This window comes from Mirounga leonina, unplaced genomic scaffold, assembly GCF_011800145.1.
Source record: "Mirounga leonina isolate KUSES-001 unplaced genomic scaffold, KU_Mleo_1.0 Mir_91, whole genome shotgun sequence".
Classification (NCBI taxonomy): domain Eukaryota; kingdom Metazoa; phylum Chordata; class Mammalia; order Carnivora; family Phocidae; genus Mirounga; species Mirounga leonina.
The window spans coordinates 35,296,820-35,315,440 of NW_023270839.1; the positions used below are offsets into that span (position 1 = coordinate 35,296,820).

Genomic DNA, 18,621 nt, shown 5'->3' on the forward strand with positions numbered 1-18,621 from the left:
AGATTACTATTTTATATTCAAATTAAAAACTTTTAAAAATGTTCAAGAAGTCTTTAGCAGAACTAATCTGCAAAAGAGTTTGCTGTTTAGAGATGGTGGTGAATTAGCTTCCAAAGAATCTGAGAGGTATTTTAAATGTGTGATACCAGAGAAGCCACTGACTGGCGGCAGAATAGTTAAAGGGAAATGAAATATATTTCTTTAGTACCTATTCTAGCCCGAAATTCATTCCCCCTACGATTTATTTAAAAATGGGTTTCATTGGGAAAGGTGGGGCAGGCAGTGAGTAATGTACAGAAAAGCTTTTTTATTCATGTAAAGAAAAAGTTACTCTTCAAAGGAGGCAGTCCTTATAAATAGAAGTGGACATTTCTAAGAACAAGCAGAGAATTCAAGATTGAACCTGAGACCCTTCGAAAATTGTGTTAAGCCCCAAAGCTAGAACTATGCAACCAGTGTAAGTCAGGACAATTTCTCATCCTAATGGTGAATCAAACATATTAATTACCAAGGTTGCCACTCTAGCTCAGCTGTGTGCTCTGGAGCAAGTCACTCTAAGTCCCAGTTTCCCCACACATAAAATAGGGATAATACTCCCACCAGTCCTTTCTAGAAAGCTATGAGATATAAATTAGATATTTGTAAGTTATTTTCCTTTGCATTTAGGTATTTGGAGTCCTGAGCACAATAAACTCATTTCAGTATGATGTACAGTAATATGTGACACAGGGGAAACTTTTAGAAGTTAGGATGTCTAAAATCCTTAGAGTTGAGTCTATATGACTGCCCTGTTCTTTCCCATCCCTGAAAAGGAGTGCTCCCATGCACCTCCCAGACGGTGGGCTCCTACTTGTGCTCTAGCCTCCTTTGTCTGAAGTAGAAAGACTGGTGCCACTGGTATTTGATTTAACTTGAAAATGGACATGATCAATAGAGATGGATCACAAACTGGGTTAGGGGAAGCCTCAATGTATAAAAGGATTAAAAGTCTTGAAAATAAAGGACTTAAACTTAACCAGTATTTAGAAATAAACAACTATTAGTGATTACATTAACACGTTTTAAAAATCCCACCACAAAGTAAACTTTCTTACTTGAGTGCTGAAAGTTTTTCTTTTAATTCTTCTGAGCTAATTTCTTCTAACAGAAAAAGTTTTGAAGTAAATGCATCGATATGCCCTAAAATAAAATATCAAACTTAAAAACAATTGCAGTATTAAAAAAAAAGTTATCCAGTCTTCTTAAAGATGTTTTTACAAAACTGTAACAACTGTAAAGGAACTATACATTCTAAAAAGAGGAGAATTATACATTTTATTAAGTTTATTAAGTAAAGCTGTATTTTATTTATTTTTCTAAAAGATTTTTATTTCAGAGAGAGAGAAAACAAGTGGGGGAAAGGGCAGAGGGAGAGGGAGAGAGAGAATTTCAAGCAGACTTTGTGCTGAGTGTGGACCCTGACACAGGGCTCAATCTCATGACCCTGAGATCATGACCTGAGCTGAAACCAAGAATTGGATGCTCAACTGACTGAGCCACCCAGGCGCCCCAAAACTGTATTTTAAAACGACACAAAATTATTAGTTCTAAAATACCTGCTGAATACAGGAAAGTTTACACGTGTACACCAAAAAATAATCTCTAAGACCCAAATTTAAGAATAACAACTGTTAAAATATTCGTGTTTCTGTTTCCTATCTCCTGAAGGAGATTCCCTGCTGAGAGCGGAGCCTGACACAGGGCTCAATCCCAGGACCCCGAGATCATGACCTGAGCTGAAATCAAGAGTTGGCCGCTTAACCAACTGAGCCACCCAGGCAACCCCACACCTGGTTCTTAAGATAAAATTCGATTATAAAAATCCAGTTTAATTATTTATAATAACCAAGATACGGAAACAACCTTAAGTGTCCAACAACGGATGAATGGGTAAAGAAGATGTAGTGTATATATACAATAGAATATTACTCAGCCATGAGAAAGAAGGAAATTCTGCTATTTATAACAACAAAGACATACTTAAGGGCATTATGCTAAGTAAAATAAGACAGAGAAAGAAAATACTACATGGTATCACTTATATGTGGAATCTAAAAATAAAAGTCAAACAAAGGCTGGGGGAGGAAGGAATAGAGAGAGGTGGTAAAAGGGTACAAACTTTCAGCCATATAGAGTCTGAGAATCTAATGTATAATATGGTGACTACAGATGATAATACTACATTGTATGATTGAAATTTGCTAAGGGAGTAGAACTTAAATATTCTCATCAAAAAAAAAAAAGGAAAAATATAAATATGTGGGGATGGAGGTATTAACTAACTGGATGGGAGGAATCATTTCACAATGCATATGTATATCAATTCATCATGATGTACACTTTAAATATCTGACAATTTGATTTGTCAAATTATACCACAATAAAGCTCAAAAAAAAAAAAAAATCCGGCTTCTAATTAAAGCACACAAGATTCATCACGGTTAAAAAAAAATAGTCTGCTTAAAGTCTTACTTTCTTACAAACATGACATAATTCCAGAATTCCAAGAAACAAAGTAGCAAATGGTGTCACTTTCATTTTAAAAAGTAATGTGTATGTTCTACAACAACATAGTTTAAGACAGGACACTTAGGCCTTGAAATGTACCAAGAAGAATGATATAAAAGACAGCCCTAAGTTAAATGTTATATAATCAAGTCAATACAAAAACCAGAGTTAAAAACATCAGTTAGTATGACAAGAGTGTAACACTCATCAATGCTGAAAATATCATTTTTTACTTTTATTTTTGAACTTGTAGTACTTAGTTATCAAAACACATTACCTGGGAAGCTGATGTCAATCACTGAGACAACAAAAAATGCACATAATATCTAATTTTCATATAAAGCCCCCTTTCATTTGCTTTCAGCTCATAAAAAGAATTAGAAACGTTTTTACCAGATACTTTTCTTTAAAACAACGAATCTATTTTTTCCACGCCTACTTATTATTTCCTATGCCAAGTTTTAGTTTCACCTCTACATTTCTAACACTCATTATACAGTGACATTTCTAATAACAAAGACACATTTTAATGCTTTAGTAACTGTAGAAAGGGAATATTAAATACAATAAAACATATTTAGATACTTACTAAATATGCCTTTGAGATTAACAAGTCTTTGCTTTTTAAAGAAATCTCAATAAAAAATATGTATTATAGTATATGTCAAATATGGTCAGCCAAAAATAACTCTGCAGAGAACGCCATACTAAGTGCCAGGAGGCCTACTTCTTCAAGGAGTTAACAATTCTCTCAATATTGGCACATTTTCACCTGGGGGCCTCAAATGACTCATATGTGTGGTTGAAATATTTATCTCCCAGGCCCTTGGGGCAGCTGAGCAAGGCTTGGGATGGAAAGTTTCCTGGCCACTCCACTTCAGCCATGAGAAATCTCTTTTGTATATCACAGCGCTATCCAAGTATTTTTTGCGTGTCAAGGTTGGGAAGCACTGCTTTACAGAGTACAAATAAAGCCTTTATATAATACAATTAAAGGCTTTATATACATGCATCCAATCATACATACACACATATATATACATACATACGAACAGGCAGTCCTTGCTTTGCATGCAGTATGGGATGATAAAAATGATACAAGCTGAAACCACGCAAGCTATTTTAATGATGTAAAAAATGATAATTGTTCCATAACCTTTAAAACTTTTTGTCAAGAGGTGCCTGGGTGGCTCTGTCAGTTAAATGTCCAACTCTTGATTTCAGCTCAGGTCGTGATCTCATGGGTCATGATCAAGCTCCACATCAGGGTCTGCACTCAGTGGGGATCTGATTGAGATTATCTCTCTCCCCTTCCCTTTGCTACTCTCCCCACTTGTGCATGTGTGTGTGTACTCTCTCTCTCAAATAAATAAATAAATCTTAAATTTTGTTGTTGTTGTTGGGACACCTGGGAGGCGCAATTGGTCAAGACTCCAACTCTTAGTTTCAGCTCAGGTCCTGATCTCAGGGCTGTGAGATCAAGCCCCCTGTTGGGCTCCGCACTCAGTGAGGAGTCTGCTTAAGACTCTCTCTCCTCTGCCACCCACCCCCATGCTCTCTCTCTAAAATAAATAAATAAATCTTAAATTTTTTTTTGTCACATTATGAATTCTCCCTCAATTATAAATGTATAGGGAAATGAAAAAAAAAAAGCAAAACTAATATTTATTTAGTATACTGTAATTTAAAACATTAAAAACACTGAAGGTATTTTATTTTTTTATAAAAAAAACTTAGCAGGAGCAGTTTGAACACTGCTTGTCAAACCTTCTTCTGGAACAACTTATGATAGGAAGCATCTTTTCTATGCCGTGGATTGTCATACTCCTTTCTAAGTTAGGATCAGCTTCCAACATTGTATCCTTTGTGTTTTATTATGTTTTTTTTAAGATCTTATTTATTTATTTGACAGAGAGAGCGAGCACAGGCAGGGGGAACAGCAGAAGGAGAGGAAGAAGCAGGCTCCACTGCTCAGCCCCAATGTGGGGTTCGATGCCAGCACCCCGAGACCATGACCTGAACCGAAGGCAGATGCTTCACCGACTGAGCCACCCAGGAGCCCCTCCTTTGTGCTTTAAATGTCAGGAAATATCTCCTTCATGTAAAATCTTATACGGGTATCACTTTTTCATTCTTTATGTCACAACTACTTTCCTCATTTATGTCCCTAAATTTGCCTTCACTAAATTCCTGTGGCGGCATATCTAGAGTCTCTTGAACATCAGCAGTGTCAACATTCCCACTATCAGCTGTTTCTCCTGTAACTCCAGTTATGTTCACTTCGAATTTCACTTCCTGCAGTATCACTTTTTATTTCTTTGCTGTGCTTTAATCATTGTTGGCCAACTCTTTGATTATCCACTTTTATAAAATTACATGAGTTTATCACTGGGAGACAAGGATGGAACACAAATACACACTTTGTTTTTTGTGTATGAACTCAGTAACAGGTGCACAGTGACCACTGACAGAGTTTGGAAAATGGGACATGACTGGTCATTGGTCATGATGTGCATCTGTTATTTATGTAGTGATATGTGGACTGAAGAGTAAGCGGTGAAGTAGTCAATACACTGTAGTAACTGCAACTGGTTTATCTCAGAACTGTGCAAAAGCAAGGCCTGCCTTATGTCAACTATATAGAACTGATATATATTAAAGGATTAGGAGGTAGATACAGAAGTTGTGATAAGATTACTTTGGGAATTTTCTTTTAAGATTTTATTTATTTATTTGACAGAAGAGAGAGTGAGCGCACAAGTAGGGGAAGCGGCAGGCAGAGGGAGAGGGAGAAGCAGACTCCCCGCTGAGCAGGGAGCCCAATGCAGGGCTCGATCCCAGGACCCTGGGAATAGGACCTGAGCCGAAGTAAGCAGCTTAATGACTGAGCCACCTTTGGGAATTTTCTTTAAGGAGTATCTTTCAATGTTTTTATGGGACCTGAAGATAAAAAGAGTACTACAACTGAGGGGAAGAGAACATATTCATAGTAAAGTGAAGCAGACAAACATTAACAACAACAACAAAAGTATATTTATTCTACCTGAAAAAGAGACTATGAGCTACAGAAGTGGTTCTCAAGATGCAGGCCCCAGACTAGCAGCATCAGCAGCACCTGAGAACATGCTAGAAATGCTAAGTCTTGGGTCCCAATCTAGACCTACTGAATCAGACACCGTAGGGTCAGGGCCAGCAATTTCTACTCTAACAAGACCTACAAGTGATTCTGATGAGCCACCATGTTTGAGAATTACTGAACTCATTTCCTACAAACCAATGTGCTCTTCAGTTAAAGAAAGTAATTGAGATCTTATATCACTTTATCTTGTAAGACATGTTTTATCTGAATCACGCAATCATGCAAATAAACTCTATCCTCACTGATCTAATGTACGGACCCCCAAATTTGATTTTTGAGGAGAAATTATCTTAAATTTCCTTGAACTCTTGAGATCATAGTCTGGACAGGGAAAAATGACAACGAAATGATTAAGATAAATGGAGGAGTGGCTAGCATTGGTTGAGAGGAAAGCTCAGGCCACAGCTGAGGAAGGACTATGGTGCACAAGTGCATGAGAGAGAGAACATAAGTGCTTGGAAAGTTTGTGGTCAAGACTTTTGGAATCCAGTTTCTAAACAGTAAAGTCATTTGTTTTAATTTACATTAATACTGTCACACACAAAATGCTTTACTTTTGTTACATCTGACACCTCCCCGCCCCTCCCTCAATTCTTCCCTAGCCCTTTTTAGTTTTATGGCAAAGTTATTGACACTAAAAAACTATGGGGCGCCTCAGTCGTTAAGCGTCTGCCTTCGGCTCAGGTCATGATCCCGGGGTCCTGGGATCGAGCCCTGCATCGGGCTCCCTGCTCGGCGGGAGGCCTGCTTCTCCCTCTTCTACTCCCCCTGCTTGTGTTCCCTCTCTCGCTGTGTCTCTCTCTGTCAAATAAATAAAAAATCTTTTAAAAAAACAAACAAAAAAAAACTATGACTCAATTCTGGTCCTGCCAACTGATAAACTCTGTATCTATGAATAAGTTACTTAATTATTCTGAACTTTATTTTCCTCTATTGCTTATAGCAGTGGTCTACACACATTAAAAACTGTTCGTTAATAGCACTTAGACCAAAATTTTTTTGAAGAATGTAAATAATACACAATGTATAGTTAACTATGGTTTTGAGAAATCTTGGTTTAAAACTGTGTGATACGGGGAGCCTGAGTGGCTCAGTCGTTAAGCGTCTGCCTTCGGCTCAGGTCATGATCCCAGGGTCCTAGGATCGAGTCCCACATCGGGCTCCCTGCTCCGTGGGAAGCCTGCTTCTCCCTCTCCCACTCCCCCTGTTTGTGTTCCCTCTATTGCTGTCTCTGTCCGTCAAATAAACAAAATTAAAAAAAAAAATCTTAAAAAAAACCTGTGTGATACATCTATTTGAAGGATGGATTCAAAGTTCAATTCATTTTCTACAGGTTTTAGTGGCTGCCAAAAAGATACAATGATACAAAGATCCACATGCAATAAATGCCTTATTGCTGGGCTTACTAGAATGATAGTAATAGTTTTTAACACCATATACCAATAACACAAAGGTTTTTCCTCTAAATTCTACTAGTAAAAGGCCATCTTCCCTGATGTTAACCAGTTTTTCTTACAAATGTTTTTAAAAAAAAATTTTTTTTTTTTTAAGATTTTTATTTATTTGACAGAGAGACACAGTGAGAGAGGGAACACAAGCAGGGGGAGTGGGAGAGGGAGAAGCAGGCTTCCACAGAGGAGGGACCCCGATGTGGGGCTCAATCCCAGGACCCCGGGATCACGACCTGAGCCGAAGGCAGACGCTTAACGACTGAGCCACCCAGGTGCCCCTTTTCTTACAAATGTTAAGACAGGAGCTACATTCCTATCCTTGAGGCTCTCTGGAAGATTTTAAGAGATTTTTTTTTTTTTCTTAATCTGATTCCAAGTTTTTAAAGTATACAGATGTACAGTTTTTTGTTTGTTTTTGTTTAAAATAGTGGCATCTTTCATTTTTGGCAACAAAATCATACTTAGCAGACCCAAGGATGCTGTATGGCACAACTCTGGGGGTGACCATTCATATGGAAGGGATTAAGCACACTGTCTCCCTAGAGGTGTGCTATGTGGAGATGCTGAAGATTCTTTCAGTATTATATGTGACAGGACTGTATGACAACATAAAGAGAGGGTACCACTTACCAATCCATATACTTAATATGAGTAATGTTTGTTATTTGGAGAAAAAATAAGTTATATTATTCTCTTCCTACATCCCAGTGGTTTATCTTATGCACATCCTGAGACAGTAAAAAGAATATATAAAGTATGTATGTATGTGTGTGTATATATATATAGAGAGAGTATATAAATTCAATGGTTTGGTTTCCACCATTTCTATTCTCCTTGACTTTTACTGTTCCTTCAACCAGTTATCAAAGGAAACCTAACTTATTCTAAACATAATTGAGTATCTCCATGTGTCAAATACTGTTCTAGGACCTTGGGATATTGATAGTAAACAAGAAACACAAAGACAGGCAATAGATATCATAAGTAATTAAAGTATATAATTTGTTAGTGGCAACCAGGAAAAGGGATTGGATATATAGCTGTGTGGGTTAAGGGTAAAGAAGCCAACAACTAAAAGAAGAAAGAAACCCAGAGATGTGAGCCTGGCCCTTGGGGTTGCTTTTCTCTGGAAAAAGCAACAAAAGGCTAAGAAATGGACCAGGGCTTTCAACAGTCTGTCAGGATCAGAGAAACAAAAACTGGATTTCAGGATCTATCAATAAATTGAATACCTAAGCTCTGAGTTGGGACCTTGTGTAACAAGGGGTTCCCTGGGTTTGATGATTCTCTAAAAGAGCTCATAGGATTCAGCATACAGTTGTACTCATGGATAAGACTTATTACAGCAAAAGGATACAAAGCAAAAAGATAAATAAAAATAAAGAGTAAAAGGAAAAGGTGTATGGAGTGAAGTCCATAGGAAACCAGGTGAAATCTCTGGGTCTTTCCCGAGTTTCTGTCTGGGATGATAAAAAAGTTCTTGAAGCAGATAGTGGTGATGGCTTCATAACTCTGTGAATCTACTTAGTATCACTGAATTGTATTAAAAATGTATGCCGAATTGTACACTAAAATGGTTAAAATGGTAAATTCTATGTTATTCTAAAATATGTATATTTTACCACAATTAAAAAAAAAAAGTCCCTTCCCACTGAAGTCGCATAAGATGCACTTAATTCTTCTAGCAACAGTTTTTTTGTATACTGGAAAAGTTCATTAGAGACTCAGCACTCAAGGTTTTTATTGGAGGCTCATCATGTAGGTGCCTTCTGCCTAGCTCATACCAAAGACCCTCAAAAGGAAAGCAGATGTTTAGAATAAGCCACACTGTTTGTACAGTGTAGGTACTATGAGCCATCCTTATCAGCTAAAGAAAGTCTTATATCAGTACAGGGAAGTTTACTAGCCAAGTTCCCAGATACCAGCTAAGGGCCAGCCTTACAAACAGGTCTTTTCAATGATTGGCAGTGTCAGTCCGGCTACATCAACTCTTATCTGCAGAGACCCTGAATAGCAACACACTAGCATTAAGTGGGAAACGGACTGATCTTTCTAGGGTTCAAAGTCAAGCTTCAAGTTATCTAAATCCCTGTAACAGAATCAAGGTGAATCAAAAGTAATCTTGTCTAGAGTAAGATGACATTTTAACTTTCTCATTATCTCCATAATTTTTCATATACAATAGCTGGCCCTTAATAAAGAACATTCTGGCATACAATGACACAACATGTTAAAAAAAAAAAACATGTTATGAGATGAACTGAGTCCCCTGCAAAAGATATATTGAAGCCTTAACCCACAGTACCTCAGAACATGACCTTCCTTGGAAACAGGATCATAGCAAACATAATTAAAGATTAAGATGAGGTCATACTGGAGCAGGGTGTGCCCTTAATCCAATATGACTGGTGTCCTTCTAAGAAGAGGAGAGAGACACACAGGAAGAAGATGCCACATGATGAGAGAAACAGAGATGAGGGTGATGCATCTACAAGCCAAAGACGCCAAAAATTGCTGGCGGATATCAGAAGATAGAAAAGGCAATGAAGGATTCTCTCCTACAGGTTTCAGAGGGAACATGGCCCGGTGACACCTTGATTTTGTATTTCTAATCTCTACAACTGTGAAACAAGAAATTTCTGTTGTTTGAAGCTACTTAGTTTGTGGTACTTTGTTACAGCAGCCCTAAGAAATGAATACACAAAAGATAATAGAAAAAACGCACCAGAAATCTAGATAACAGAGGTACTGGACACAGATTTTAAAAGAGTTTTGCCTACTATGCTAAAGGAAAGATTGAGAATTTCTGTCAAAAACTATAATCTATAAAAAAGAATCAAATGGAAAATCTAGAACTGAAGAATACAATAATTGAAATTAAGGACTCAAGTCATGGGTTAAATAGTGTATTAGAGATAGATGAAGAGGGAATTAATGAACTAGAAAAAAATATCAAAAATGATACATGAAGAGTCAAAAGGAAAGGAAATAAAGAAAAGACATTAGGGTTACAGTAAGATACACCATAATGCAACTAAAATCCCAGAGAAGAAAGAGAGAAAATGAGGAAGAAGTGATTGATATTTAGTGACATAATGACTGAGAATTCTCCAAAATTTTTAGAAGTCATCAAGTCACATATTCAAGGAGCAATATAAACCCCAAAAGAAATATTTACAAAGAAAACCTAATGTAAGTACACTGAGGAAAATTCTTGAAAAACAGGGAGAAAGATAAAATTTTAAATCTGCAGAGAAAGGAGTTGTATTACTTTCAAAGGAGCAAAAAAATAAATAAATAAAAATAAGATGGACAGCTGACTTTTCAACAGAAACAAAAGAAACAAGAAGACAATGAAATATCTATCCTTCAATGAAGGTGAAATAATAAACCTTTTGGATGAATAAAAACTGAGAGTCTTTGTCACTAAGCTATCTGTAATAAAGATAATACTAAAGGGTATTCTTCAGGCAGAGGAAAATGATACTAGTTAGAATCTTAGAGATATGAGAAGAAAAGCATTAAAAAGGGTAAATATATGAATAAATGTAACCGAATATCAAATGTATACACTAATAATAATATATAGAAAATATAAAATACTACTTAATGGGGATAAGTCAGGGATGCATGTTATAATGATTAGAGTAGCACTGTCCAATTGAACTTTTTGTGATGCTGGAAATGTCTGCACTGTTCAATATGGTAACCAGATGCAGCTTTCAAGCACTTGAAACTCACACACGGTATGACTAAGAAACTGAATTTTAAGTTTTACTTAATTTTAATAAATTTAAAATAGTCACCTGTGGCTAGGAGTCACTGTATTAGGACACCTCTAGAATAACCCTTAAAAGAGTAGTAAAAGAGTATATAATTATGTTATAGAACTATCCTGTTAATCAAGGGAAAAAATGCAATAAAAAAATATTCAATTCATAAGAAGGCACTAAGACAAAAAAAGGTCCTTGAAACAATGAGTCAAATAGAAAACATATATTAAAATGGTAGATATAAACCCAAATTATTAGTGATGTGTAGTAATTACTACAGGTACTATAGACATTAAAAGATTTTCAGAGGGTATTATACCTTTAGCCAATAATTTTGAAAACTTAAACTGAACAAATTTCTTAAAAACACACAAGTTACAAAACTGATGCAAGAAATTAAACATCTGAATGGCTCTAAAACTAATTTAAAAACAGAACAGATAATTAGAAGCTTCTCAGAAAGGAAAACTTAGGTCCACATGCTTCCTAGGTAACTTTTACCAAACATTTGTAGGAGAAATAACACCAGTTTTATAGAAATTCTACCAGATAAGAGAAGAAGAAGGAATACATCCCAGCTCATTTTATGGTATAAACATAACCTTAATACTAATACCTAGGCAAGGTATTATAGGCCAATCTCACTCATAAACACAGATTGCAGAATTAATATTAACAAAATTAACATTAATATTAAACTAAATCTACCAATATATAAAAAGAGCAATATATTATGATCAAGCTGGGTTTATTGCAGGAACACAGGTTGGATTAACATTTTTAAATGAATCAACAGGAGTCATCACATTAGCAGAAGAAGAGAAAAGTCATACCATCATATAAGTAAAAGCAAAGAAAATATCTGGTAAGTTTTTTTGCCCATTCATGATTAAAATTCTTAAATTAGGCATAAAAAGGAACTTCTTTATTCTAATTAAAAGTATCTACAAAAACCTATACAAAATACCAAACACAATGGTGAATTGCTGAAAACGTTCCCTTTTAAGATTAGAAATAAGGCAAAGGCCCATTATTCACCTTGTATTCAAGTGCTAGGCAATGAAGTCAAGGAAAAAAAAGTTATAAAGATTGGAAAGAAGAAATAAAATGGCCATTATTTGCAGAAGACATGATTGGTTACTTAAAAAACCTAAATTATTAGAATGAGTAAGTGACTTTAGCAAAGTTGCTAGATAGATCAGTATACAAAATCAATATGTAAATAAATTTTATATTTTAGTAACAAACCTTAAGAAAATAAAATGTCAGAAATACCATTTATAATAGCTTAAAAATAACATTTAACAAAATGTACAAGATCTCTACATAGAAAACCATAAAATACTAAGAGAAATTAAAGATATAAAGGAATATGTAAAGTTCACAAATTAGAAGACGTTATTGTGAAGCTATCAATTTGCTCCACACCGAGTCAGTGCATTTGCTAACAAAAATCCCAATCTTCTTCTTGTTGTTGTTGATAGAAACTGACAAGCTGATTCCAAAATCTGTAACCACAAATGGCCAAGAATAGCCAAGAAACTCCTGAAGAAAAGTTGACAAGGTTCACTTTACAAAAGAGTAGAATACTTTATAATTTACAGTGTTTACTGTCTAAAAAATTAAGTAATTACTTCAGTTAGAGTAATTAAAACAGATACTGCCTCAAGGATACATAGGGAGTCTAGAATTAGAGTCACATATATGATTTATAACACAAGTAGCATTGAAGAGCAGCAGAGAAAGGATGGTCTTTTCAATTAACAGTGCCCACTATTGAAAATAAAATCTTGATACTCCATGTAAAATTAAATACCACATAATCTGTGTATCTAAAAATAAGGGCTAGAAAAAAATAAAGATTCTAGAAGATAATATAGGAGAGTATCTTCATGATCTTGCCGGGGAAGGGGGGGCGGTTTAAAATAGAGGACAAAAAAAGCATGAATCAGAAAGGAAATGACTAGTAAACTGGTAAGTTCAAAAGATACCATTAAGAGACTGAGAAGGTAAGTTACACAGTGGGAGAAAAATATTTGTAAAACTTAAAACCAACAAGGAAGGACCAAACAAAAACCTGACAAAAGGGGGCGCCTGGGTGGCTCAGTCAGTTAAACATTCTATTCTCCATCCCAGCTCAGGTCTTGATCTCAGGGTTGTGAGTTCATGTTGGGCTCCATGCCAGGTATGGAGCCTACTTAAAAAACCAAAAACACACAAAAAACCCCCTGACAATAGAAAAATGAGCAAGAGTTAAATAGGCAATTCACAAAATTGAATATCCAAATGATTAATCACATGAAAGGGTGCCCGATTTCATAACCACCAAAGAAAGGCAAAATAAAACAATAATGAAATATTAATTATACCTACCCACCAGCATGGCTAAAATTAAGTAAACTGATAAGGCCAAGTGTGGGTAAGGATGTGAAGAAACTGAGGGCGCCTGAATGGCTCATTCGGTTAAGCGACTGCCTTCGGCTCAGGTCATGATCCCGGAGTCCCGGGATCGAGTCCCGCATCGGGCTCCCTGCTCAGCGGGGAGTCTGCTTCTCCCTCTGACCCTCCCCCCTCTCATGCTCTCTCTATCTCATTCTCTCTCTCAAATAAATAAATAAAATCTTTAAAAAAAAAAAAAAAGAAACTGAAACTATCACATATTTCTATTATAAATGTGAATTGGTTCAATAGCTTTGGAAACCTTTCTGAAATTATCTACTAAATTTGAGTATATACCTAAAATATGACCCAATAATTCCACTCCTCAGTATATGCCCAAATAGCAATATGTATGCAGCGTACTAATAGGCATTTACAAGAATTTTCACAGTTGCATTACAATGGAAACAACCTAAACAGGTTCCTAAAGTTAAATGGATAGGGGCTGCCTGGGTGGTTCAGTTAGTTAAGTGTCTCCCTTCCGCTCAGGTCATGATCTCGGGATTCTGGAATTGAGCCCCTGGTTGGGCTCCCTGCTCAGCAGGGAGTCTGCTTCTCCCTTTTCCTCTGCTCTTCCCCCCACTCATGCTCTCTCTCTCTTTCAAATAAATAAATAAATAAAATTAAAAAAAAGAGAAATCCGGGCGCCTGGGTGGCTCAGTTGGTTAGGCGTCTGCCTTCGGCTCAGGTCATGATCCTGGAGTCCTGGGATCGAGTCCCGCATCGGGCTCCCTGCTCGGCAGGGAGCCTGCTTCTCCCTCTGACCCTCCCCCCTCTCATGTGCTTTCTCTCTCTCTCTCTCTCATTCTCTCTCTCAAATAAATAAATAAAATCTTTAAAAAAAAAAAAAGAGAAATCCTTTAACTCTTTATCATAAAGATGATTTTCCATATTTTCACCTAATTCTAGGTTAATAGCTTTTTCCTCAGTACAAAAATATATAAAATATTACTTCATTGTCCTGTGGTATCTATTTTCATCAAGAAGTCTACTTTGGGGGCAATATATTAGGTAATAATTATAATTTTAAAAGATCTGTATATACAATCCTTGAAGCAGGTTGAACAAAATATTATTATATTCATTATGTATAGGTCAAAAAGCTCAAGCCTAGGGAGTTAAATGATTCTACCCAAGCAAGGTAAGAGAATTATAAAATGTATAGTAATCATACATATATCTTCTGACTTCCACATTCAGCATGATTTCCACTATTCCATTATAATAGAAAAAGCACAGGATGTGGAATCAGAAAAGATATGGATACTCTTGAGCATTAAACTTAGAAAACCTTAGTTTCTTCCTCTATATAACAAAGATAAACATCACCTGTTTTATGGAATAGTGAAGATTAGCAACAATGGATATATTGTCATTGTCCCACATTACATGCTTAGAAATATTGTTCTATGGGGCACCCAAGTGCCTTATTTGGTTAAGTGTCTGACTCTTAATTTCAGCTCAGGTCATGATCTCAAGGTAGTGAGATCGAGCCCTGTGTCAGGCCCCACACCCAGTGGAGCCTGCTTAAGGTTCTCTCTCTTCCCTCTGCCCCTCCCCTTGTGTGCTCTCTCCCCCTCGCTCAAAAAAAAAAAAAAAATACTGTTCTATTATTTTATACACACCCACACCCACACATATACATACATACACACACTATTTAATAGTTTCTAAGGATAATTTTGGAGCATTTCAAGCGCATCGTATAACTTGATTTGTGAGTGGTAGATACATAATGAACCAAAAGGAGAAAAAAAAATACCCAACAATATTTTATAAGTTGTACCTTGCGAGGCTGGGAGGAGGGGAAGTTGGTTGGAAGGAGGGGAAGCTGGGAAGTATCTCTAACCCACAGATACTTTATATTTTTAGATTTTTTTAACTTTTAAATAATCTCTACACCCAATGTGGGGCTTGAACTCACAATTCTGAAATCAAGAGTTGCATGCTCTAAACTGAGCCAGACAGGTGCATTTTAAAACATATTCACCCCCACATAAAAAACCAAACCCATTCCCAAACCCAAAGAAAACACAACCATACAAAGTAAGTTTCTCATCAAACAACTGTAAAAGAAACCAAATACACTATCCTATTACATTAAAATGAATGGCTTCTAAGTGGGTAGGATTTACTGAGGATAAAGAGCACACAGAGCAATAATTACTTAGGACTTCAAAGAATAGATGAAGTAAGCCATATAGATGATGGCAGTTTTATCTGTTAAAGTGTACATTAAAAAAAACAAACAAACCACTTCATATTGTTTTAGTCCTGAGTCTATTCTCTTTCAGTACTTTAAAAAGGATTTAAGTGATAAGCTTTTGTTTCGTCCTTTCCTAAAATGGATGTGGCTAGCAATTGCTTCAGAGTAGCTTACGTGAAGACTGTTGGTATGTTCCTCCTTTTGGAGGAACACTGCAATTGCGGTTAGTGGCCAAAAACTACAACAAAAAAGTTCCAGCATTCAGTATGAAACAGGAGGAGGGGGCTAGTGCACAACCAAGTACAAAAACCACTTTCTTTTTGAGTTAAGCACAGAGAGCAAATCAATTATCTTATTAATACTCTTCTACAATAAAGACAAAATATTGGTGAACCAAAATATGGAAAAAAATTTTCAAGTGAATAACCTCTTTTTGATTAAGAAAAACATACTCTTAACAGCTGCTTCACACCAGGAATTATGCTGACTGCTATGAAAATACAGTTTCATTGGACACTGACCTTAAACTACTTACTGTCTAATGGGAAGATTGGATAGGTATAAAAAAGAACATTACAGTAGAAAGTAACAAGTTATAAGAGTGGTAAAAAAAAAAAAAAAAAAAACTGTGCAGGGGCACCTGGGTGGCTCAGTCGGTTGGGCATCTGACTCTTGGTTTCAGCTCAGATCACAACCTCAGGTTCCTGGGATTAAGCTTCGTGATGCTCCAGGCTCTGCACTCGGGGTAGTCGGCTTCTCTCCCTTTCTCCAACTGCCCCTCCCCCGCACATGCATGTGCTAGTGTGTGATCTCTCTAAAATAAATAAATCTTAAAAAAAAAAAAAAAAAGACCCTGTATTGAAAGACCAAAGGAAGAAAGTGACTTCATGGAAGGGCAACTTGAGATAGTGCAGATGGACTGAGACATATGGGATGAATTAAAAAGTATGGGATGAGGCATTCCATTGGGAGAGAGCAATATCACTAACAACTGGCAAGTAATCCTTCATATGAAGTATTTAACTGTACATGAACCCAAGACAAATCAAATCCGTAACCCCCCCCAAAAAAACCAGAAAACTGAAACAAAGTAAGAAAAATTGAAAAATTTTAAATGTCACTAAAATTTTAAGAAAATTTCAATATGTTCACACCAATAGTTTAAAAGAAGCTCCTTAGAAAACCCTTCTATAGTTTTAGCTTATTACACTGTAAAATAAAATAAGTATTTCAAAAATAAAACAATTATGTTGACATCAAGCACAGCTAAACAATAAGAGGGAAATGAAAACATCTGATCTCACTAGTTTCACCCCACCATTTAACTCTGCAGTAGGAATGATGTTTTAATAGGAATGTTAACACAATAAGAGAACTGCAGAAAGTACAGAATGGAAGTATTTACAATTGATTAAAAGTATGTATTTACAATGGCATTAAAAAGGAGAGCAAATCCTCTTGTATAACTTACCAACATAAAATGAGCAGTTGGAATGCAATAAACTTTCAGTCCATAAGCGACAAAGTTCACTTTCAGTCAGAGCTTCAACTCCATAACAAGCTTGATATTCCACTTTTGGTAGTACATAAACTGGAAATTGCTGAAATGCAGTTATACTTTTTCAAAGCTCCATTAATTTACTCTTAACAGAAAATACATTTGCCTATAGTTTTGTCACTTTGAAATATTATCAGGTAATCTTATTTTATCCTTTCAAATACAGCAGAATTCAGACAGAAAGATGGAAAGAACCCTTGTTAGATGTGGGCAAGAGGTAGACAGGTAAGAGATCCTGAACCAACAGCTCTCCCCACCTCCACCCAAAATTCACATACCTCCCTACATATGCACACATTTTATCAGGGAATGTAACTGACAGTAGCATCCTTGGAACAGAGCCTACGATACATAATTGCCCAAAGGTTCAAAGGGGGATGCTAGAAAGCAAAGACTGTTATACTAGTAATTCGCAGAGGATAAAAAAAGGTAAGAATTTTTTGTACTTTTAAAGCATGAGACACATGGTATCAGGCTCAAATACTCTGAACAGCTTTTTTTCATTCTAAGAATGAAGGTATAAGCATTAATATCTACATTAACACCTGTGAGTGTCTTTATCTTGATTAATACAAAGGCTTTGCTCCAAGCACTAGTCAAGTAGCCAATCAGAGTTTATTGGTCAGGACACTAAATAAAGTAAAGTAACTGTGGCCATTACTAGTGTAAAGGGGTATATGCAAGGAAATACATGCTTGTGAAATAATGTTAGTCATGTTCACTGTGCTCATGTTATCTCATTTCTGTCAAAGAATATTCTACTCTTAATAGTAGTCTCTTCATTTCCAGCTGCAGAAGGAGAAATACATGATTTAAGAAATTTATTCAAAGTGATATAGCTAGTTTGTACTTCTGAAATTATATGAAGTTGCCATTATTCATATACTTGAAAATATTTCATAAATGTTTCAGAATTCCTGATTTTCATCAAGTGGCAAATTTAGTGGGCTTGGAACAATGATGGTGGTAAGAACAATCCAAATCCAGTAAAATTTCTGTTAACCATAAACTTGGTTCATATGGTTACCTGTGAATGGTGTAAAACTCTTTTAAAGCAGTATTTCTTCAATTTCAATGTGCGTATGAAAAACCTGGTGAATAACTTTGTTAAAATGCAGAATCTGAGGTGAAGAACAAGGTTTTGCTTTTTTTTTTTAAATTGAAGTATAATTAACCTACAGTTTTATATGGGTTTTTTCTGTTTTTTGTTTTGTTTTGTTTTAAGATTTTATTATTTATTTGACAGAGAGAGACACAGCGAGAGAGGGAACACAAGCAGGGGGAGTGGGAGAGGGAGAAGCAGGCTTCCTGCCGAGCAGGGAGCCCAATGCAGGGCTCGATTCCAGGACCCTGGGATCAGGACCTGAGCCGAAGGCAGATGCTTAACGACTGAGCCACCCAGATGCCCCTTTATATTAGTTTCAAGAGTACAATACAATAATTCAACAATTCTATACAGTAGGTTTTTGCGTATTTGAGAAGCTGTTGTTCCAGGGGCCAAACCTTGA

At 36.1% G+C, this 18,621-nt stretch overlaps 1 protein-coding gene across 4 annotated transcripts in view; it reads right to left on the reverse strand.

The window, feature by feature from the left end:
- ICE2 (interactor of little elongation complex ELL subunit 2) overlaps positions 1 to 18,621 on the reverse strand; it is a 65,441-nt gene that overhangs the window by 7,730 nt on the left and 39,090 nt on the right. For 3 of the 4 annotated variants that reach the window (XM_034993564.1, XM_034993565.1, XM_034993566.1), the window contains 2 exons: positions 17,027 to 17,156; positions 1,095 to 1,179 (listed from right to left, as the gene is read on the reverse strand). In XM_034993564.1, coding sequence (XP_034849455.1) covers positions 1,095 to 1,179; positions 17,027 to 17,156 — 215 coding nt within the window. The remainder of the gene's footprint in view (positions 1 to 1,094; positions 1,180 to 17,026; positions 17,157 to 18,621) is intronic. The other variant, XM_034993567.1, reaches the window with a different exon arrangement.